Source organism: Phoxinus phoxinus, assembly GCF_949152265.1.
Source record: "Phoxinus phoxinus genome assembly, chromosome: 12".
NCBI classification, from domain to species: Eukaryota; Metazoa; Chordata; class Actinopteri; order Cypriniformes; family Leuciscidae; genus Phoxinus; species Phoxinus phoxinus.
In genome coordinates this window covers 461,988-486,624 of record NC_136887.1, presented here as the reverse complement: position 1 = coordinate 486,624, position 24,637 = coordinate 461,988, and the positions used below count along the sequence as shown (strand labels likewise).

At 40.9% G+C, this 24,637-nt stretch overlaps 1 protein-coding gene across 1 annotated transcript in view; it reads right to left on the bottom strand.

The window, feature by feature from the left end:
• Positions 1-4,654: 4,654 nt before the first annotated feature.
• LOC307007932 (cysteinyl leukotriene receptor 1-like) overlaps positions 4,655-24,637 on the bottom strand; it is a 42,835-nt gene continuing 22,852 nt past the window's right edge. The window contains exon 2 of the mRNA XM_079630422.1: positions 4,655-8,337. Within this exon, the coding sequence (XP_079486548.1) occupies positions 7,268-8,337 (1,070 nt within the window). The 3' untranslated portion in view covers positions 4,655-7,267. The remainder of the gene's footprint in view (positions 8,338-24,637) is intronic.

Below are 24,637 nucleotides of genomic sequence, written 5' to 3'. Positions count from 1 at the left end.
ACCCCCCACCCCCCACAGGCGATCTGAGCTCGAGACCGACTCAAAACAAAGAGAAGTCGCAATTCACACTTAATTCTAGACATTAGCATTAGGCTATTAAAGTGTTGATAATGAAAGAATTTAATTATTTAGGCTACATGTAGGCTAGTAGGCTAATATTTCTGTCATAAAAGTTTATTACTAAACATTTAATTATTTCAATAATTGAAGAAATAAAACGCTACCTCGGTTTGGGCCAGCTTCTTCCAAACTTTTTTCATTAGCCTAATATGAATAAAAGTTTACAGTTTTGAACGATGTAGGCTACTCTACTCTGATCTGTATGACTAAAAAACTACTAGCCTATTAGAGCCTAAGTTATTTTAGGCAAGGCAAGGCAAGGCAAGTTTATTTATATAGCACATTTCATACACAATGGTAATTCAAAGTGCTTTACATAGAAGAAATTAAAATAATCAAAAGAAATAAGAATAATTAAAACAGTTTAGAGTAAAAAATAAAAATAAAATAAAATACAGTGCAAACAGTCGGACGAACAGTGGCACAGTGCTCATTCAGTAAATGCAATGTTAAACAGAAGTGTTTTGAGTCTGGATTTGAATGTGGCTACTGTAGGAGCACACCTGATCTCTTCTGGAAGCTGGTTCCAGCTGCGGTTGCATAATAGCTAAAAGCGGACTCTCCTTGCTTTGAGTGAACCCTTGGTATTTCTAGTTGATGTGATCCTAATGATCTGAGTGATCTGTTGGGTTTATATTCAGTGAGCATATCTGCAATGTATTGAGGTCCTAGGCCATTAAATGATTTATATACCAGTAATAATACTTTAAAATCAATCCTAAATGTGACTGGAAGCCAGTGTAAAGACCTGAGGACTGGTGTGATATGTTCATATTTTCTGGTTCTGCTCAGGATCCTGGAACAGGATGTCTTAGCATCTTAGCTTAGATGTTTTAGCTGTCTGTTATGAGAAAAATAAATCCAAATGAACGCGCCGCCGCGTCTGCCGAACACTAATTCAACATGCCAGAATAAAACCCGACTTTAGAACAATGGATAGCGCCACTCGGCGTGGTGTGCCAAAATACTTAATTATAAACTTCAATATTTCATTCAAAACAATCTCAAAACGCTTTGTGACATTTTGAAAGCCGTGCATGCATTAAGGGAACCATGATCGTAACTGAAACTGGTTCTGATTTTATTGTTTGTCGTTTAAACGTGCCTGTTGCATATCTTTATTTTATATATTTTAAATGGTCTATTGGTGAAGTCATTTATAGCATTGATTACTGTCGAGGGAATTATTCAAATAATTCAGCAGAAGCAGGGATGTTTAGACCAGAAGGAAATCCCCGTCCCCCTGGCATATCACACCTTGCTTAAAAAAACATGTTTTTACAAACTCTTTAAAGGCTAGGAACCCCAAAAAAAAGGCTATCCTGTATAAAAAAAATGTTTTGTTTGTTTGATTGTCTGCATTCATCATTCGTCTCATTCCTCAATAGAATCGTAAAAAATAATCAGCTTCATTGCACCTAATTTATTTTTGTTATTATTATTATTTATTATTTTATCACGCTGCTCCCAACGGGCAATAGCTTTTGTCGCCCACCGACGTCTAGGCGTAGGCTACAATATGAAATAAAGCCTAGGCCTATATTGTTCTCGTCTCTATTTTTAAATTATGACTCTATTTTTCTGTCCTAAACAATGTTCTATAGTAGCCTATTTTATCTGTTAATTGACATTAACCCCGCTTACATTTCAATGCTGTTTTGCACAATGTCCCTCTGCGCCACCTGGCGGTCATTTTGCGAATGACTTTGAAATGCGACTGGATTATTTTTACCGCGGACTGGATTCTTTTTACCGCGGCGGTGGCTGGCGCGGCGGTAATAGGTATTCTGGTTGAGTACCATCTGTATATATACCCCAAATTTCTACTTAAGTAAGGTAACGAAGTATTTGTACTTTGTATTTTACACCTCTGATGATGCATAACCTTGACATGCATAGCCATTCTAAATTAGCCTATAGAAAAACTTGGCACACAATGTCCGTTTAGCCTACTTTGCTTAAATTTGCTGCAATAATAGAAGCCAACATTTGTTTCAGTTCTAAATTTGTACTGTAATTTCAGTATTGGGGATTATGAATTCGTTTAACTGATTCACTTCAATGTATTTGCTACCAGTTCTCAACGAGCCGTGGCAGATTACGCAATAGAGAGAATAAACGGACACTTTTCAAAGTGTTATTGTAGCGCCACTTAGCAGTAAAAGGCAGCAACTACACATCCCAATTTTACCGCCGCCGTAAGTATTATTCTGGTTGAGTACCAACAGTATGTGTCAATGCCATGTCTGATTTACCTGTAGGTGCAGAAGACAAACCCAGCTCTGAGACAGCCCCAGGATCTGGCCAGACTAGGCCATCGGCAGGTGTGCATGTTTCATTTCACATGCTAGTATGTCACAGTCTGTCTGTGGGCAGGGCTCAGCTGAGATTGTGTCCGTGAGCAGAAGTTGTTGTGGCTGAGTGGTGTTATCATTGTCCTTGTGTGACGTGTCAACCGCATGTCCATTCAGGTGCTGGAGTGAAGTCCTGTGGTCATTCATACTGTGTCCAGGTGTGTGTGTGCCATTCAGGTTGAGTGGATTGGCACACACTGCAGAAGGATGATTGAGGGAGAAGTAGATATTGTCCTTTAGCACTCTTGAACCAAGTTTGTTTGGGTGGTGTCCGTCCTGTTGGAACAGTTGCCTCTGACTCCAGAAAAGATTGAAGTTGTCAATGAAGTTCACTCCTTTTATATTGCAGGTTTTTTGGAGCCATGTATTAAGCCCAAGCAACCGTGAAAACCTGTTTGTTCCTCTTGCTGGGAGTGGTCCACTTATGAATGTTTGTACTTTCAGTCTTTTCAGTGTTTCAAACAGTTCATTGAAATCCTTCTTAAGGAGTTCTGACTGCTCTTTATGAATATCATTTTTCCCCACATGAATGATGAGTCGATTTGCAGTCTTATGTTTCATCAGAATGTTCTCAAGTTCCCTGTTTACATCAGAAGTTGTTGCTTGTGGAAGGCAGCACGTAGTTGTATCCCTGCTACTAGTGTGTCGGATAATGGAGTCACCCACTATCAGAGTCGTGTGCTCGGCTAGGCTCTGAGCTGAGTGCCGCTGTCTGCTCGACCTTGAGCGCAGGTTAGCATCAGTGTTAGCTACTGGCTTATCCAGTCTGTGTTCGATCACATTCATCACGTTTGGAGATTCCTCATTTACATTCATTAATACTTCAAATCTATTCTCAAGATGTATAGGCGGTGGTAGGAGACCAGTGTTTGCAATCCTTGTCAGAGCCGTGTCTGGGGTAGAGGATGCTATTGCGGCAATATGTGATACTCGTGACAATCTGATGTCTCGAGTGCCTTTGGGTCTCGCTCCCTGATAGTGCCATCGATTTGTAAGTCGATCGGCTTGTTTCTCTACACTCAGTATGGCCTGTGGAGGAGCAGTAGATTCATGAAACTCACCGGCTGTGTGCTGAGGGCGTCCATGACGGGGCTCTGTTGTGTGTTCCGTCTGGTTTGGTGGTCCCGCAAATAACTTTGTTTCAAGAACTGCAATCCTTTGTAAAAGTCTGTGGCAGTTAGTGCAGCAAGTAGATTCCAGAAGAGGCATTTTCTCTTATCCTTATGCAGTTGTGTTTTCTCTTCCCCGGAATGTAAACTTTCAGTGGGAGGCTGGTCGAATAAAATAATTCAGCTTTTTTGTTGTAATCCAAGCGTTTGAGCACTGTGCTGATTTGCTGGAGTTGAAATTAGTTGATAAAAGAAGATAAAATATAAAAATATAAAAGCGATAGAGCAAAGCGCGGAGCAGTAAGCAAAAGCGTCCGAACAGTAGCTGAGCAGGAAGTGGATCCGTAGTGCAAGACAATCTCATACACTGGACAGGGTACAACAAACTGATAGAACACAAATGTGTGGTATTTCTAATTTGAACATATTTTTTTAACGTTGGAGAAAAAACATTCTTAAAAATATTTTATTTCTATACATGAACACTAACATACCATCTTCATTAGATTGCATTTAGAAGTAAAACCAATAACCGTTTCTTCTAGTTATTTTTGTATCCCACAACTATCATTTTTTGTGAGTAGAAGAAACTTTTAACTAGTTTAATGAGAGTTACCTAGAATTCACTCAGTGTTGTTTACAGATGAGGGACTCAGTTCTAGGTTGTGTGTTGTGGCCTGGCCAAAGTTACAACACAATTAGTGCACAGAGGACCATGTCAGTTGGCACCAGACTTCATATCTCCGAAAAGAGAAGATGGGGAGAGTGCCATCACCATTACCTTTTTAGAAAATTACAGAATGGTGAAAAAATGAAGAAGCTGGCTGGTCTATTCTAAAAAAGCCAACAGTATTTACTGCTTCTGTTGTAAGATCTTCTCCAATAGAGATTATAATCTAATTACCAGAGGAGTGAATGATTGGGAAAACCATGAGAGTACTCGGGAACATAACAGACACATGGTATCGTGGAAGGACTTAGAGATTCGTTTGGAAAAAAAGGGCAAACAATAGATCAGAAATTGAAATCACATTATGTCCATTATGAAAAATGCCCTTTAAGGCCACATCGTTAAAAGGTCACCTGTACCTTAGTCCACAGATCGCCCTGACGGAGGCGAAGGAGACACGACTTCTGGGTTCATGGCTGGTCATATATTCTGTAACGCTGCCTGGAGAAGGAGCAGATGAGGACGATGGCGTAGAAGCCCAAGTGTAGTTTATTTACATTTTATATGATCCAAAAATGTGAAAATATAAACCTAAAACATTAATCAAAACATAAATATGAAATTGTGCAATAGACTTGACTATAAATGACTTTCCACATGGAACAGCTAAACATACTTCAATACATGGCCAACCAACATGGCGGACACAAGGGCTTACATACAGGACAATGGGACAAACACATGACAAACTCAACCGATGACAATACAGAACTACCAAACCAGATAACAGGGGCCTATACCATGAAGCCGGTTTAGGTGGCTAGCTAGATATGTTTTAGTTTAGTTTGCACCAACCCTGGGTTTTAGGCACCATGAAAGTGGTTTGGGTTTTAGCCGTGTTCATCGCCATAGTAACTTACGCTCCACAGCTAACCTGGTCCGGGGCAGGTTATGCTCCAGGTAAGAGGTCTCAAAACAAAATTTGGACCAATCAGCTGTGAGCAAAGGATGCAGTCACTCCCCGTTTCTACTCCAAGTCCCTACATAGCAAATGATTTTTAAAGACAAAATCGTCTGGCTTTTAGTAACACTTATTTAGAATAATAATTTTGTATGATTTAGACATTATTTATGTAATTATTAATCAATCACACGTACAATTTTAGTTTATCAATTATTTTTACGCACAGTTTAAAGGAATAAATATATAAAGGTAATATAAATACGCTTTAGAATCAACAGATTAAGCTATACAATGACTACATGTGAGCTTAAAAGTTCAATTCTCTCAATACCTTTATCAACTGTATTAACTAACTTCACAATTTTTACTTGCACTGATATAGCAATACTTTTTCTTTGAGGTTTCCTCTTTCATTTTCTTCTTGCTGTGTAAATTTGATTAAATTCTTAATATTTATCTCGTAATATTCTGCAGAAGAGAGAAGTGAATCTCCCGAGAAATGAATCGCAGTTTCACTCTTTCTCAGCATGTGATTGGCTGTTCGCCACTGATGTCACAGCTAAACTCCTGAACTCAGTATAAAGCCAGAGAGAGCTGATGATCCGCAGCATGGCACCAACAAGGCCTGGTTGGTTTGGTTTGGTCAACTCAAAACTAATCCTGTAACCCGGAGTTTGTTCAACTACCATCATGGCACAGGCCCCTGGACAACAAATCTTTAGGTGTGTTCGACTTGATGCAGTTATATTGTTATATTGTGTCGTGTTTATGAAAATAAACCGGATCAAAATTAATAGACCCACTTTATTTAAATAATATAGGCTGATTAAACAGTATTCTTGTGCATACAGGCGCTGTATTTTGCAGTCCATAAACTTTTGAATGAAAGCGTTTCTGTTGCTTCATGAAAACTTCTGTGAATTGAGTCGACTTCATCGGAGCGTCACAATGGGTTTCAACTCAAATCTCACCGATCGATAACATCCAGTGGAAGTCGAACACACCTAATGAGAACATGACACAAAGATCACATGAGGGGACAGGGAATCACATGACATGAACCAAACACCAGAATAAAAGACATTAAAACACATGAAACAAAACTTAAAACAGATGTGACATTACTCCACTTGTTCATCTTCGTTACTATAGATTTACTGCGGATGAACTGTAATGCACTGCATTTGTTCTGTTTATATTTCCTTACATTCTACAGTTCTTAATTTTACTTCAGTTATCCTTCAGAATATGATGTTTTACCCAGAGTTGATTAATATTAACATTTGGGAAATGTACCAAACATCACATATTTAAACTATTCAATAGTTACACATAATGACATTAACAATGAATGATTTAAAAAAGATGGTGAAAAATTTGAGGTATCTTGGGAGGGGATCACACGCCCGTATCCACTATACCATCTGCGGACACATCTGTCTTGGGCTAACTGCCTAATGCTGCCAGCGCTGGAGAGGGCTAACCGATATAAGATGACTGGTCAGCTCAGTGTTACTGGTGCCACATGGACAGGGTCTCTGTGGTGTATGGCCCTGGAGTGCTGATTCCACTTGAATTCTTTCTCTTTTCTGTGCAGTTTTGATGTCATCTCTGTCTGTTTTGCTCTAAGGTCCAACGTTTGTTTTACAATAAGCATTGATACATCCCAAAAAGCTGTCATAAGTGCATATTAGACAATGAATACACATTGTACGTAGAAGGTGCTCTGTTTATATATTAAGTGTTCTTTTAAATTGTTAAATAATGAATACCACACCACATCCAATAACCATTACTGAGGGTTCAGAATTATGAAATGCATTTTGAAAAAATGTTATATCCCAAGAATATGTTTTTACCTGCAAATATATTCCCATAATTCTTGAAATGTATATTAATCCAAGTCATGCACAAGATCTACAGAGCAGGTTATTTGTCTTAATACTGGAATGTAGTACATAGGAATCTTTAATTATTAATACTATTTTGAAGAATAAGCTTTCTCTTCTTTTCTTTAAAATCTGCTTCTGCTTCTTCATTTTCCTTCCCTCTACCCAAGTTTGTCTGAACCATTACAGCACTGCAGTTCACTCTCCTCCACCGGCGGGGAGCTCCGGGGAACGTGGCGGCCTCGCTGGGTCAGAGACACGTTTGCAGAAGCCCGGCGGAAGGTGGAGAGGCGGTGACGGAAGTTCTCTCCAGAGAAGAAGTAGAGCATCGGGTCGAAGCAGGAGTTGGCCGCAGCCAGGCAGAGGGTGATGACCACAGACTTCTGCATGTAGATAACCTCATCGCAGGTAGTGTCTTTGCGGCCTTTAAAGTGGAGATGCAGCGTGCGTTGTATATGATAGGGCATAAAACTGACCAAGAAAGCCAGCATCACCACAGCGATCATCCGAATGGCCTTGTTCCGCGTGTAGCGCTGCTTCTTCATACTGTTACTGTTTCTAAGTAGAGTGTGCAAGATGCCTGCATAACACAGCAAGATAACCAGGAAAGGTATAGTAAAACCTACCACCAGGGAAAAGTAATTCAGCATGACTAGTTTATCTAGGCTGCCTGCCGTTTCTGGCGGTTCGAAACACTTGGTCTTGTTTGTCCTTGGATCAGTATGCTGACCAGACAGGAGGAAGGGTGAACTGGTGGTGCAAATGAACATCCAAATGCCCACGCAGACTATCCATGCCTTCTTCTCAGTGGCTAGCCTCAGGTTCTGCACCGGGAACACGATTGCTAGGAAGCGGGTGAAACTCATCGCCATCATGAAGAAGACACTGCAGTAGAGGTTCACGTACAGGGCATAGGAGCTCACGCGGCAGAGGAAGTCCCCCAGGTTCCACTGGCCTTTGTTGATGTAGTAGAGCACCCGCAGGGGCAGAGTGCTGACACACAGCAGGTCCGACACGGCCAGGTTCAGCATGTAGATGTGGAAGGACGAGGTCTGGCGGTAGGTGCGCAGGAGCACGTAGAGGGCAAAGCCATTGCCTATCAGCCCAAAGACGGTGATGACGGAGTATACTGTAGAATAGATTTGGTTGCGGAAGTCATCAATTGATGGACATTCTGAACCATTTAACGTAGGAGATGTTGTGTTCTGCGTAGCCATTCTTGCACTGGTGTCTGAAATAAGAAAGAAAGAAAGATTTGTCAAAATAGAAATATTCAATTCATATAACATTGATAAGTGCTCAGCACTTTTTTCTCAAAGCCAACAAGTCCCAGTGGTTCACATTTTCACTGGCTCCACAACAGACTGAGCTGGCCAATCAGAGCAGAGTAAACCAATCACAACAGACTGAGCTGGCCAATCAGAGCAGAGTAAACCAATCACAACAGACTGAGCTGGCCAATCAGAGCAGAGTAAACCAATCACAACAGACTGAGTTGGCCAATCAGAGCAGAGTAAACCAATCACAACAGACTGAGCTGGCTGGCCAATCAGAGCAGAGTAAACCAATCACAACACACTGAGCTGTCTGGCCAATCAGAGCAGAGCAAGTTGTTTGAGAATCATTGAAAAATTAGAAAATGGTGAAAATGAAACAGTGTTTTGAACTTTGATGCATGTAAACCTGTAGTAGGAGACTCCAAAATAAATTAGGGGCCTCTAGTATATCATAAAAGGGGCATTTATATAGCAGTCTTTTTGCACTTTAATATTCACAGACCATGTCGCTATTTGATTTATTGTACAGCTCTACTTTCGATTCATCCATCAGTCTGTGTGTTTGACGTGAGATCTGCGCTATACTGTACATGACTGGATTAGCGGATTCCCTCTGCATCCCGGAAATCATTCGGCCTTAAGTTATAAACATGCCTTTATCTGCACGGAGGGATGGTGTTTTGTGTTTCCTCCTTTTGCAGCCACATTTGCAAACTGGACTTCTATCCTCGAGGACAACCACACATTCATAGTTTCATTACCAAATACTCCCATTCTGGCCAAATTTCCCCCCCTTGTACAAAACATACTTAAGTAAAAGTAAAATTACAGATTTAAAAATTTTATAGAGATTTATAGGACAAGAACATGTGAGACGAGGGATGAAAAAAATGGCCCCCACAAGAAAACGATGGCAAGGCCGCAATAGCACTTCTTGTGCAAGTTGTTTTATTGATAAAATAGACAACAAAAAAGCAATAAAATAATTTTAAAAAAATAGGTGAGATGGGTAAAATGTAGTAAAAATATCCAGACAGCCACACAACTACACATTGCCAAAGCAAACTCCAAACTACAACCCTGAACAAACAAACAAGCCTGGCCTTTAAACCGGCAGCTCCCCCACAGGACTCCTCCACAGTCTCCCAGAGGCAAGGGTTATAGCTTTACTTAAATAATTATACACATAATCATCAGTGTCATAACATATACACATTCACATTATGTGTAACATCCATCGTATAACAATGTATATTATAATATATACATAAACGCTTGTTTATGTATATATTGTGCATAAACAATATTCATTACCATACATATGTGTTAACCCCAAACAAACAACATTTAAGACCGTCCAGTTACCGGAGCGATCGCGCAGCGCGGGAATCCACCGATATCTATCTTTCTGGATCGCCACCGGTTTGCCATTTGCTTCCGGTAATACAAACAAACAACTAAAGACGAGACATAACGTGCAGATAAATACAATAAACATGTTTTGAAGAACTAATCTGGTGTTTGTGTGTGTTTATCACGGGATATGGGGAACGGATGTGGTAATGGAGTGGATATGTGTGTGTTATGTATGGAACTGGAGCATTAACCTGACCCCAGTGCGCACCCAAGAGTAGGAAAAACATGAAAACGAGTGGATCGTGTGTGTGTGTGATTGTGAGTGTGTCGAGTGGATCGTGTGTGTGTGTGTGTGTGAGTGTGTGTGAATATAGTGCTGTTGCGATCGTGACAGAGCCCTCTCACAATCTCTGTTCAACTTTCTCTTCTTATATTAATCTAGCCAATCTGCCAGAGCTGTAAGTTCGTGAATAAAAATGAAAATGTGAGCAAAAACAGAGCCTATGAAATGGCTTATTATCTTTAAAAAAACAGGAACATTCAAATGACAGTAATAATAGATTATGACGGAATTTTTATGACCCTGTCCGTAAAAAGGACGGACAATGTGGAAGTCTAGAGTCTAGTGACCTCTTGCTTACAGTTACAGATTTTGATTTTAAACATGTATTATTAAATGCTGAAGTTAATATTAAGATGTATTTATTATTAATGGGGTGGTGATGGCGCAATGGATAAGACACATGCCTTTGGTGTGAGAGACCCGGGTTCGAATCCACTGTGAGACACCAATGTGTCCCTGAGCAAGACACTTAACCCCTAGTTGCTCCAGAGGCGTGCGACCTCTGACATATATAGCAATTGTAAGTCGCTTTGGATAAAAGCGTCAGCTAAATGAATAAATGTAAATGTATATAAGAGTATATGCATTTATTTTATATGCAACCCCAATTTTAAAAAATCCCGGCAGCAGATCAAGACAAAATAAAAATATAATTTAAAGTGGTGAGTTTTTACCACAACCTTTTATTATTTCTGTGTAGAGAACGCTGGAGACACTGGAGCATCACAAGGGCAGGTAATACAGGAATGAGGTCAGAGGATAATCATAGGAGGTAGTTATACACAGTCCAAGCTGAGACTAGACAATGAGTGACACTGAAGAGTCTGCTTTTATACTGAGAGTGATTGATGGTGCGGGTGATTAATACTCTGGTGATTGGGATGTAGTAAAGGGAGCAACGTTGGAGCCTGGCAATCCATGACAGTATCCCCCCCTCCACGGCCACCCCCGAGGACCAAATCCATGACAGTATCCCCCCCTCCACGGCCACTCCCGAGGACCAAATCCATGACAGTACCCCCCCCCCTCCACGGCCGCTCCCGAGGACCAAATCCATGACAGTATCCCCTCCCGAGGACCAGGGACCAAATCCATGACAGTATCCCCTCCTCCACGGCCACTCCCGAAGACCAAATCCATGACAGTACCCCCCCCCCCCTCCACGGCCGCTCCCGAGGACCGAGGACCAAATCCATGACAGTATCCACTCCTGAGGACCGGGGACCAAATCCATGACAGTATCCCCCCCTCCACGGCCACTCCCCAAGACCAAATCCATGACAGTATCCCCCCCTCCACGGGCCACTCACGAGGACCAAATCCATGACAGTATCCCCCCCTCCACGGCCACTCCCGAGGACCAAATCCATGACAGTATCCACTCCCGAGGACCGGGGACCAAATCCATGACAGTATCCCCCCCTCCACGGCCACTCCCGAGGACCGAGGACCAAATCCATGACATTATCCACTCCCGAGGACCGGGGACCAAATCCATGACAGTATCCCCCCCTCCACAGCCACTCCTGAGGACCAAATCCATGACAGTATCCCCCCCTCCAAGGCCACTCCCGAGGACCAAATCCATGACAGTATCCCCTCCCGAGGACCGGGGACAAAATCCATGACAGTATCCACTCCCGAGGACCGAGGATCAAATCCATGACAGTATCCACTCCCGAGGACCGAGGATCAAATCCATGACAGTATCCCCTCCCGAGGACCGAGGATCAAATCCATGACAGTATCCCCCCCTCCACATCCACTCCCTAGGACCAAATCCATGACAGTATCCCCCCCTCCACATCCACTCCCTAGGACCAAATCCATGACAGTATCCCCCCCTCCACATCCACTCCCTAGGACCAAATCCATGACAGTATCCCCTCCCGAGGACCGAGGACCAAATCCATGACAGTATCCACTCCCGAGGACCGAGGATCAAATCCATGACAGTATCCCCCCTCCACGGCCACTCCCGAGGACCAAATCCATGACAGTATCCCCTCCCGAGGACCGAGGACCAAATCCATGACAGTACCCCCCCCTCCACGGCCACTCCCGAGGACCAAATCCATGACAGTATCCACTCCCGAGGACCGAGGATCAAATCCATGACAGTATCCCCCCTCCACGGCCACTCCCGAGGACCAAATCCATGACAGTATCCCCCCTCCACGGCCACTCCCGAGGACCAAATCCATGACAGTATCCCCCCTCCACGGCCACTCCCGAGGACCAAATCCATGACAGTATCCCCCCTCCACGGCCACTCCCGAGGACCAAATCCATGACAGTATCCCCCCCTCCACGGCCACTCCCGAGGACCAAATCCATGACAGTATCCCCCCCTCCACGGCCACTCCCGAGGACCAAATCCATGAAAGTATCCCCCCCTCCACGGCCACTCCCGAGGACCGGGGACCAAATCCATGACAGTATCCACTCCCGAGGGCCCTGATGTGGAGTGGTCGACCTCTACTGTGTGGTGCTGCGCGATCAGGATGTTCCTCGTAGAAGGAGGTGAGTAACGGTGGATCAAGAATGTCGTCTCTTGGTACCCAGGAACTTTATTTGGGTCCATACGCCTCCAAGGGTCTCATTTATAAATGTGGCATACACACAAAACTGGGCTGGAAACGTAAGCCACTTCCCACGCATTGATTGTGATGTATTAAAAACGAACTTGACGGGAGAATGTGTGCACCTGTAAGTAAACTCTGAGCCATGTGTATGCACATTTTGAATCCACTTTAAATCCTCATTATGAGTCCTAGTCATAAATACAATACATGTTCACAATACCAGTTTAACCCTCTGGAGACTAAGGTGTTTTTGGGGTCCTTGTGATGTTCTGACATGCCCTGACATTTGTGCTTTTTCAGTTGCTTATAAACATATTAATGGCAAAGGTGTAATTACACTCTAATTATCACAAACAGGGCTACCATAATATGTGAGCAACATGTACATGTTTGTATTTTTGAGAGAATAATGTTTATGCATGGTTATTCAAAAAACTAAAAATTTAAGTTTCTGAAATAAGGCCACATAACACATTAAATATTTTGACTAATGGGTGTTCTCGCCTAGAGTTTTTGCTTCAAAATTATCTGAAAATCATCCAGCCTAATCACTCACATAAAACAATACATTGATTTAAATTTTGTAAAACACTTTTTGTTTGAAAAAGCAATATGCGCAGGGGCGTGACTGATGTGGTTCACACCTGAGAAGACAATGACCCGAATAATGACTTGTATAATACGCCTTTCATTCAGGTGTGTCACACAAGAAAGAATGCAAGGACAAAAGATATACATACAAACACATCTTGAATTTTTTTGTCTTTTTCCACATATTGTGTATGATTGTAAATTGTATAATTACCAAGGTAAACATTTCTAATAATTATGCAGTTAATTCTAATACTGTATTTTCAGAAAGTTTTGGAATATGTATCCTCTCCCCAAATTTGTCACTAATAAAACACAATAAAAATAGTTTACATCTACCTTGTAAATATATTTTTTGCTATTTAATTAAATACATTTTATCATACGTATTTCAAAGTTAATGATTCATTAGTTTGAATATAGCCTACATTGGAACAAACACTATAATAACATCTTAGTTGATGATTTTATTTTTGACAAAACATACTATATATTTATTTACCTATGAGCAGAAATTGGCGAACAAAAGCTTATTTGATGTGGCAGTCTACTTTACAGTAAAAACTTTATAATCTATCCAAAACTAGTCAACGATATTTTGTCTTTAATATTTTCTCTGTAACATTGTTTTTATGATATTAGGGCATATAAATGTTAATTTGCAGTTTAATACGTTGCTTATACAAAGACATTTTATTTCAACGTATTTCAGTCGATTTTTACTCATCTCAGTATAGCAATATAGTTCGGTAAAAGCTGTTCATTCATTCACACACAGAAACGCGATTCATATTTAAACAGTCTTTTTGCGAGCTGTAAAGAATCGCGATTAAATATTCCATTCCAGCCTCTGAAAGACACTAAAACACACTAAACTCATCATGACTCTTTAGTTCACTCTGACTACTCAAAGTTGTCGTAGGAGTCTGTGGTTTACCAGTTGAGACCAGTATTGATACTGGAACCTAGTGAAGACGTGCAGGAAAAGTTCAGCAGGGTCTTTGTGCTAGCAGATGAGAAATCACATATTTCAGAACAAAGAGTACCTATTGCCTATGTGTGGCACAGGCTTGTGTGAACAGTGGACAATCATGCTATATCGAATTATCAGCTTTCTTTGCCAATCATACTAGGCCTTGATTTCCTTGGTTGATCTGGAGTATGGCTGAATGTGGAAGAATGCAGTTACAGGCTCAAGATTAGAGGATGGATTGCCACTTTTCCTTTCTTCCACGATTCTCAATTTCAACCAATTTGTATACGGCTTTTCGTATATAGCAGTGGAAATAGCAATTTGATAAAATGCCATCATTCAGAGATACAGCCTCTCTTGCATGTCTTAGCCTACCATCTCTTCAGATAAATTAGGCAAACTCACCATATCATAACAACAGATGAATAAAGCTTATAGAGTGTCACCCCTAAAAATGTCAAGAGAGTGGAGATAGGCAGGATGTTACAGAATGGCATAATTGAACCTTCTCAATCCCCTTGGCCATCGCCTGTGGTGCTAATTTCAAAGCCAGATGAGAGCATGCAATTTTGTGTAGATTAAAGACGTCTAAATGTTAAAATTCCTCTGGATGCTTATCCCATGTAAATAATACATTACATTTTAGAATAAGTGATGCACCGGGCCGATTCCAATTTCAATATTTGTCACTTGCTCACTTGTTTAAAATTTTGTCATTAAAATAGATTACTGTTTTGATCACGTTTTAAATGTGCAACCTTTAGGAACACATGCATTAAGGTAAATGTAACGCAGGGTGTTTCAGGGAATAGGCAGATTGGAATTCAAATGCAGTGAAATGCATTTATTAAAACAAACAAAACAAAAAGTAATACAGGTCCAATGAAACGTTGGCTACACTTTGGGACACTGATGGTGACATGACAATGTCTTTGTTGTACAACATCACTTCTGGGATTTATGAACAACAGCAGAACAGTTCAAGGAGAAGACATCCTGTTGAGGCAGGGACTGAAGCCCGGGGAGTGGAGACTCCACCCCGAGGTCCTGAAGCTCATCTGGAGGGAGCTATTTTACGTCTCAAGAAACGACACACTGTCCGTTATAGTTCTCCCCCAATCATCCAGCCCGGCTGGAGTTGGATGCCATGGTACAGACATGGCCAAGCCCGAGTCTTTTCACGTCATGCCTGCCGAGCCAGAGTCCGCTCCGGATGATGTAGCGCTGATCATCATGGCCATGACTATTTTGTGTGTGTGTCAAGTCCAAAGATGACCGCCACTCCAGAGTCTCGTCCCAAGATGCCCGTCACTCCAGAGTGTGAGCCCACTGCAAGCCACGACCCTATAGCTCCACTTAAGATCATTTTTGGAGGGGCAGTAGGTACCTGGTTAAGGCTGCGCCTCCCTAAACTATCAGATCCATCCTGGGACCCTGAACTGTCGGATCCACCCTGGACCCAGAACTATCTGATCGCCCTGGGACCCTGAACTGTCGGATCCGCCTTGGAGGCTTCATAGCCTGCCAGATCCGCCCACGCTCCACGGCCCAGGTCCGCCATTGCCATGCCCATGTCCTGTTCCCCTGCAAGGACCTGGCCCGCCATCCCTCCCCAAGACCGCCCTTCTGAACTTTCTTGTCTAGTTTTGTTTTTTGTTGGGGAGATATGTTTTGGTTTTTGGTTAATGTTTCATGTCAGTTATGTTTCCTGTCTTGTCATGTGATTCCCTTGCCCTCATGTGATCTTGCCATGTGACTTCATGCAGCTCTGCGTAGACCGATCGGTGGCTGACTCGAAGCAGTGCATGCCGGTTAGAAATTGTGTCCGACTTGATACAGCGCCGACACCACATGACTATGACATATGCCATCAAAGTAGAGATAAACCTTTCAAGAGCAGCAGGAGGACTCAGCCAGGGTAGCTTCTCCAGAGCGGCTGCACGAGCTCTGATGACGACACAGCTGTTCCACGATTGGCCGAATCGACCACGACAACATTCACGTGTGTTTCGTGTTTATTCGAACACCTTCAATTCCACTAATGTTCACAAATCTGTTTTTATAACAGTAGCATCTCTTTTCATGTAGCGATGTTATATTGTGTCATGTTTATCCAAATATAACTGATTTTAAAAAAAGTAGACCCCACTACATTGGTATTTAATAGTATAGGCTTATGTTGACCTTTATAAACAGACAATGTATTTAGCAGTACATACATCAAGTATCTGAAACGTCTGGGTATTGGACAAATATTGCATTTATTTCACTTCATCTGTGGTAAAGTATGCAAACACCATGTGAGAGTCACTACGGGAAGCAGAAAGTGTCCGACTTCACGTCTCCGGTTTCAGCTCCTCCCCACCTGCAACTCTCGGCGATCGGTCACATCCAGCCACAGCCCATGTAGAACACACCTGTTGCCTTGGTTCATTGTCTAATCATGTTCACATGTGTGTCTAGTTAGTCATTAGTCCTTATGTGTATTTAAGCCCTCATATTTGCCATGTGTCTTTGACAAGTATTGTTACATATAACTACTGATGGTAAGATCATGTATATGCTTTAAGTCCATGTTTATCAAGCCATAAAAAAAGCCATGCCTTTGTTTTATGTTTGATCATGTTTGAGTATAATTAAACTACACGTGGGTTCTGCAAACTTGCCTCAGTTCACAGTTCACTCTGACTCTACACTACATTTAAGGTAAAAAGGCCCTGAGATAAATATCTGTAACCCAGGTATTTTCTCTGCCTTATTTTCCCTTCTCACGACTCCACACTATGTTCACGTTATCGCGAGACTTCGCGCTAGTATCGCGAGATTTGACGCAGAGCTTGCGCACTGTTGGTGTGTGGGAGCCGGTGGTGTTTGAGCTGCTGCAGGTGGGCGTTTAGCCCTGTAAACGTGTAATTTAATTCTCTAAACTGCTGGTTTGACTTTTATGCCTGCCAAGCTTTTTAGATGCCTCCACCATTCGGTTTACCATTAACACTGACCCTCTCATGAACTTTTCTTTTAAAGTATTGGACTCTGGCCTTTGCGTGGGCTGGGTGTGAACTGTTGCGGCTTCGAGCACTCAGATCATGGTGTATGAATATTGAAACCGCTTGGATTGGCTCATTAACAACTTTGAACGGAATACTATCTGTGCATGTAAATATTGTACCTGTCATCTTATTTCATTGCAATATACTCCACAACTTTGCACCGCAACCTTGTGTCTGTGTTTCATTGAACACAACCTTTTCCTCCTTGAGCTAAACCTAGTTTTTCTGATACTGGTCTACTATTTCTACCCACCATTGCAGCACTTATACATGCTACATATCAGAAATAGGCAGATTTAAGTATGTAAAAGTTGATTGAACGCTGATTGCTTGAAGAAGATTGCTTCAGAATAAATATATTTACATCACCAAAAATTCCCCATACATGGTACAGTACATACAATTTGCTAACTGATAGGCCCCAAGTTAATAAATATCGAATTGTGAAATTTGTGTCAATACCCAGCCTTAGTGTAAATGTTTTTTTGTTTTGTTTTCTTGAAGCAAATGTTGCCAGAATGCTTCGTTTACTTGTTAAAATCACAATTTTCTATTGGGGGAGAATGCCCTAAACCCCACACAAGGATTTAATGCGGAAACATGTCACCTTTTTACAGCCCAGTGGGCAATTGATGTTGAAAAGACGTCAATCTGATTTGACCTCTTTTTTGACGTCAATTTGATGTCAAAAATTTGACATCCACACACTTGATGTCCTATTCTCGACCAAGCTAACGACACAAAAGTGTTAAAATGCTGTGACGATTGAAACTTGAGACTGAGTTTTTTAACATTATTTTGTAAGCATGTGTCCGTGCAAGGGCATGGAAACGAAAAAGAGTAATCCATTCAGTGTTCAAGCGCTGTCTGAAAGCGCCTCTCTCTGCATGCGCACGCACAGATAACGTGCGAGTCCCGATGTTCACCTCTTCTTCTGCTTTCAAAATGGTTTGAATGTGTAAATTGGCAAGACAAAACCCCTCCAAATTAAAAACATCCACTCTATGATGGTTTAATTTAGCAGTTAGTCCGTGAATCACATGCGTGCCGAACATTTCATCACCCCAAATTACATAGTAAAAATCTGACCCTGTCAAAAAAGGTGCAGTGCTTTCTGCTATTGGGTCGGGTCATGTTCACACCAGTGATCCGCGGGTCAATGTATAAACAACCCGCACCCGACCGACGTTTTCAACTAACCCGCCCGAAACTCGGACCGCAAAAAAAAAAAAAATATATATATTGTACCCGACCCGCATTTGTTTAAAAGTAGCTAGTAAATGCTCATCGTAGCGCCATTGTGAATACACCCTAAGAAGACCAGCAGGGCCTCTGCCTCATGTTCACAGAAGCAGATCATTGAGCAAGAGCTAAACCGCATTCTTGCAGTGGCACCAGAGAGTGAGACTGATCCAGGGCCGGCCCTGACCCTCTGCTGCCCTAGGCCAGATTTGACCTGGTGCCCCATGCATCACAGCCCATTTCACCCCGTCATTGTGTTCATGATCATTTAGCCTATATATATATTTGGCTGGTTGACATGACATGGCCTTTTTTTGGTCCAATGTGTCAAAGTTAAATAATTTATAGAAACATATGTCAACAACTGTGGTGATCTTGTTCAGAAAGTGCTGTTTTATATGAACATACAGAGCATTCATGAGATTAATATTCCTTTTTTTCCCAAAAAAATATTCAGCCCAACCAGAAAAATCTCATATGGCGTGACTGTCCCAAGCACATATCACAAATTTTGATTCTGAAATAAAAACAAGAAAATGAATTATTTTTCTATTTATTCAGTCATATATTAAAGCTACAGTATGTAAGATTTTAAGCCACAAGAGGGCTCTGTTTCCAACAATAACAAAGGCGAAGCTTGATGACGCTGTGAAGGTGAGTGGAACGATGGGAGATGTCGTTTTCAACATCCAGAGACGTATGGAATTAATGAATTATGATCACAGATGAGGTAATTTATTAGTTTTTGTATTACCTGTACGTCTGAACGTGAAATTTGATGTCCTGATAATGAATTAACTACAAGGAACGCAAAATGTTATGCTATCCTGTTACAGCTATTTGTCAAATGATTTGTTAGGTTAATGCTGTGTAGTTTTAGGATGTTTATAGTTAATGAAGTGTTGTTTTACGTGTTCAAACCAATCGGAGTAAAATTAAATTTGAACGGACATTTGCAAGTAATGGGTTAATATTTTTTAACAACAGATCCGATTGTATTTACGCGTATGGACGCTTACGTTTTGTTGGCACTTCAATACTTGCCAAAGAGTAATCGTGATCCATGATGTACACAACAGCTATAACCACCACTTCCGCATGTGTCCATGTGATATTGCGGAAACCAAGGATAGAGCGGATATTGCATCACTGACAGGCGACATTTTTTTCCGGGACGGACAATTATTTAAAATTGAGACTTTTGGGATATTGTAAGTACATAACTGCAGGAAATATATCACACTGTCCAAGTGATTTTTGGATCTTTTATTACAAAATTGTTACATATTGCAACTTTAACCCTCTAGGGACCAAAAACGCGCCGGCGCGTTTTCCTCGTTTTTTTTTTACATAGCAGCAAAATAGACTTAAAATACTCCCGTCATTTTTTGTCATACAGGCTTAAGAAATATGAAAAAATAAACTGTTAAATGTCTTCTTATTTATGTGTCCACTTACAATCGAAATAAAACATTGTGCTTTTGTAAAATAAAGAAAGTAAACAGGGAGTGCTTTCTGCCTCTCCGTCTCCGTGAACTTATTTTCTAGTGCACGTCTGTAAACTTAAACAAAACTCAGCGAATACTATTCACTCAGACATGAGCTATATATCTCTATAATCATTCAAGTGTGTAGTTTTAAATTAACTAATTCAAAACTAAAAGAAATATTCTCTGTTTATGCAATCTATATAAAAAGAGCGAGAGATCAGCCATTCTCATTATCGTTCTGGCATCTCATTATCTGCTAATGTGACACGCCCATCGAGAGCGTGCGCTATTCAAACACAGATCTGGAGCAACACATGCAAACCAGTCAACGCCCACAACAGCTGGACAACACACTCGCTGTGAGGAATAATAATATCGTGATAATCCTGGAAATTTTACCTCAAACGTGCTGGAGTAGCCGAACAACGGATCCAGCTGCAGATCATCAGTAAGTGCTTTGTTCTAATCGCGATATGAACTGGTGTCTGTAAACCGCAAAAGACTGTTTAAATTTGAGTCGCGTTTCTGTGTTTGAATGAATGAACGGCACATATGCATGCATGTTGTTTACTATAGCTCACGCGTGTCTGTGTGTGAATGAAATATCTATTGCCTACTGAGATGAGTAAAAATCGACTGAATAAGTTGAAATAAAATGGCTTTGTATAAGCAACATATTAAACTGCATATTAACATTTATGCCCTAATATATATTATAAAAGACGATATGTTACAGACGAAATATGAAAGACAACATTTCGTTTTGGATAGATTATAAAGTTTTTACTGCCACATCAAAACCTAATTTACAAGGTGCAAACAAAATCTTAAAAGGTCAATATAAGCCTTCTCTTTAAATTATTTTTGTGTTTTATTAGTGACAAATTTGGGGAGAGGATAGCCTACATCCAAAACTTTCTGAAAATACGAATGAGAATTAACTGCACAATTACTAGAAATGTTTACCTTGGATATTATACAATTTGCAAGCATACAGTTTGTGGAAAAATACACTTTTTTTCAAGATGTTTCCAACTCTGAACCAATGCTGTAGTAATATATATGTGTGTGTCTGTGTGTGTGTGTGTGTGTGTGTGTGTATATGTGTGTGTGTGTTGTCTTTGCATTCTTTCTTGTGACACCTCAGGCTCAGTGACACCTGAATGAAAGGCTCATTAGTATGCAGCATTAGCAGGTCTTTGTCTTCTCTCAGGTGTGAATGAGGACATTATTCATGACCTTGTTGGATCATTCACGCCCACCTGCATATTGCCTTTCCAAACAAAAAGTGTCTTACAAAATGTAAATCAATCTATTGTTTAAAGTGAACGATTAGCCCAGATGATTTTCAGATCATTTTAAAGTAAACACTCTAGCCGACAACATCCATTAGTCAAAAGTATTGTGGGAATATGTAGTGATGCACCGATGTGAATATTGTGGCCGATACCGATAACCGATATTAATATTGCTGTTATGGCCGATACCGATATTTACCGATGTCGATATCTCTGCATAGAAAACACATTTTTGTAATTTACACATGTAATTTATTTTCAGAAATGACTGATATTGGGCACCTTTACCTGTGTGTACCAGACGCGATGCGATAAGATCCAGCCACAAATAATTTGTCTGTCCACTCTAGCTGCGACGCTGCGTACAAATCAATCAAAACCCAGAGCCAATCAGAACAGCGTGTGGGCGGGCTCTCAAGTCAAGTGCACAGCACCAGAGAGTAATCTTGACGGCAATCGCAAGAAAATGGATAAGTAGCTACATAATCAAATTCACAAATATTACAACATTTAAACAGCATTCAAATACATAGGCTACTGAGTTACTAAAACAATCTTTGTCAAATAATACATTTGTTTCTTCAGTTTGAACGTTCTTGTTTCCATTTGTTTAATTTCAAGATCTGAGGTGAATTCTCCAGTGTTGCTTTTACAGCTACAAAGCTGGAGTACTAAATTATATTCAAAGTCACATTACACGCTGTTAACATTAAATAAAGCACATAAACAGTGCCTGAGATTATCATTGCCACACGTTGTGTTTGTTCCAGCGCGACGTAGCAGAAAAATAGAAACCGTTTCTAAAATGGAATCGTCGCGTGTCGCGGCTGGTTAGGAGTGGACATAAACTCTGATTAACATGGAAAAAATACCTTTTATCGCGTGTCGCGGCGTCGAGTGTAGTTAGGACACGGTGTAATGACTAGTTTGCGCGCCCACAATGAAGTGCGCGCCCCTACACACAAACACGGGTTCAAACCTCGCTCCGTCCAGCACGGGAGATATAACAAATGTTGATCGTGTGCCCACTATAAAGTAGGCTACGCACCACTACATATAAAGTGGTTCCCACAGTATCAGTTATTCCCCTCGCTCTGACGAGAGACGTGATAAAGGGTGCACCCTCTGTAAAGCGCGCGCCCCTACACACCAGCGCTGTTCACAGCTGAAATGCGCTCGTGCAAAAACAAACATCCCCGCCCCCACACGCACGTCAAATACACAGGAATGATAATCGGCCTGTTCACATCGGCCATATTTTGACATCGGAACGATACCGATCTGTAAAACAATGACCATATCGGCCGATATTATATCGGCGGCCGATATATCGTGCACCACTAGGAATATGTGAAGTTGGTCGTTTGTGGTCTTATTAAAAAAACTCAAACTTAAATTTTCTGATATAACCACGCATAAATAATATTCTCTCAAAAATGCAAACATGTACATACATGTTGCTCACATATTATGATAGCCATGTCCGTGCTAAATATAGTGTAATTACACCTTTGCCATTAATATGTTTATAAGCAACTGAAAAAAATACAACTATCAGGTCATGTCAAAACATCTCAAGGACCCCAAAAACACCTTGGTCCCCAGAGGGTTAATAAGACAGATGTCTACTTGTGAGTCTGCTTGACTAAAAGTTCAGGCATAATATTTTGAAGCCACCCTTAACTAAAATATTTGTCCTAAAAAAAGTGATATCATTTGGTGTGACGCCATATTCCTTTTTTTAAACGGGAACACCTCCGAAGGACACAAAGTCACAAGGTGAGTTTTCTCTCTTCATGTTTAAAAAAAAATGAAGTATATCTTGCTTCAGTTCCTTTTTGCGCTCTCTTTTTGTATGACGCATTTTACACAAAAATACCCAAATTAAATTACTTTTCAGTCAATATTACCTGAAAAACTATATTCTCATATTGTAGTTAGCATGTTTTTAGCATATGTTAAACAGCATTTTGTCACTCAAGTGTTTCCCTTTTTTTTATTTTTCAGTTTGAGGTAGATTTCAGTAGATGTCGAGTACAGAAAGAACAAGGAAATACAGGGAGACACACACACACACACTCGCTCATGCATGCAGACTCACTCAATCACTCTTGAATGCTAAAGTAAATGCAATAAATTATTAATCTGATTATTTTTTGCAGTGTATATTTCTGAAATGCTTGTGTGTACATGATTGAATTTGTCTATTTACAGATATCAAGAGAAAAAACTGAAAGGGGAGGTACAAACATTAACATTCAGAGTGAATTATCTTCCTCCATCAAGAAGAGAGAAACTTAGGGAATTATGGAGGAATGCACAGTTAAAATACACGATAAATAAGAAAAGTCTACAAGGGATAATGAACTTAAAGGACAAGTTCTGTATTTTACACTTAAAGCCCTGTTTTCAGATCGTTTCTGATTAAATAGAACGGTTAATAAAATTTAGACAGATGCTGCTGCCTCGAGAATATTCGTTTTCTTTCGCTTTACCCCGCCCCCTCCACAATGGCTGCATAGGTGCACAGGAATAATACTTACTAAAACGCATTCAACTTTCATTTACAAAGACGTGAAACTCACCGAGTAGTCAGGGGTGTTCACTGGTATGCTCACACAAAAATCGCTGCAAAAAGATGCTTTCCAACAGGTTTTATCGTAGTTTTCCAGCTCTCAACGGAAGAATGGGTGTGATGCGTTTGAGAAAAATAGGTCCACAGTTTTACAACGAATGGTAAAACACCTACGGGCAAGTACGATGTCAAGCACTGTAATTTGCTTCCTGTTCGCAGGAGTGATGAGATAGTTAGCAGATTGTGCTCACTCAATGGCTGGCTGTCTTAATTGGTGTCCGCAAAATATAGATTCACCCCTCCTGGGATGGTGCTACTCTTCTCTCTAGTAATTTGGCTCATAGTCTTAGAGCTCAAACATGACAATCTGGAGCTCAGGTCAAGAAGCAGACAGACTGGCTTAACCGACCGTCTGCTAGCGGCCTCACGTCACCAATGTCAGATAAATCCCATCACATAGAGACTCTTTCACCTAGATATCATCATATAGAGACTCTTTCACCTAGATATCATCATATAGAGACTCTTTCCCCTAGATATCATCATATAGAGACTCTTTCACCTAGATATCATCATATAGAGACTCTTTCACCTAGATATCATCATATAGAGACTCTTTCACCTAGATATCATCATATAGAGACTCTTTCACCTAGATATCATCATATAGAGACTCTTTCCTCTAGATATCATCATATAGAGACTCTTTCCCCTAGATATCATCATATAGAGACTCTTTCTCCTAGATATC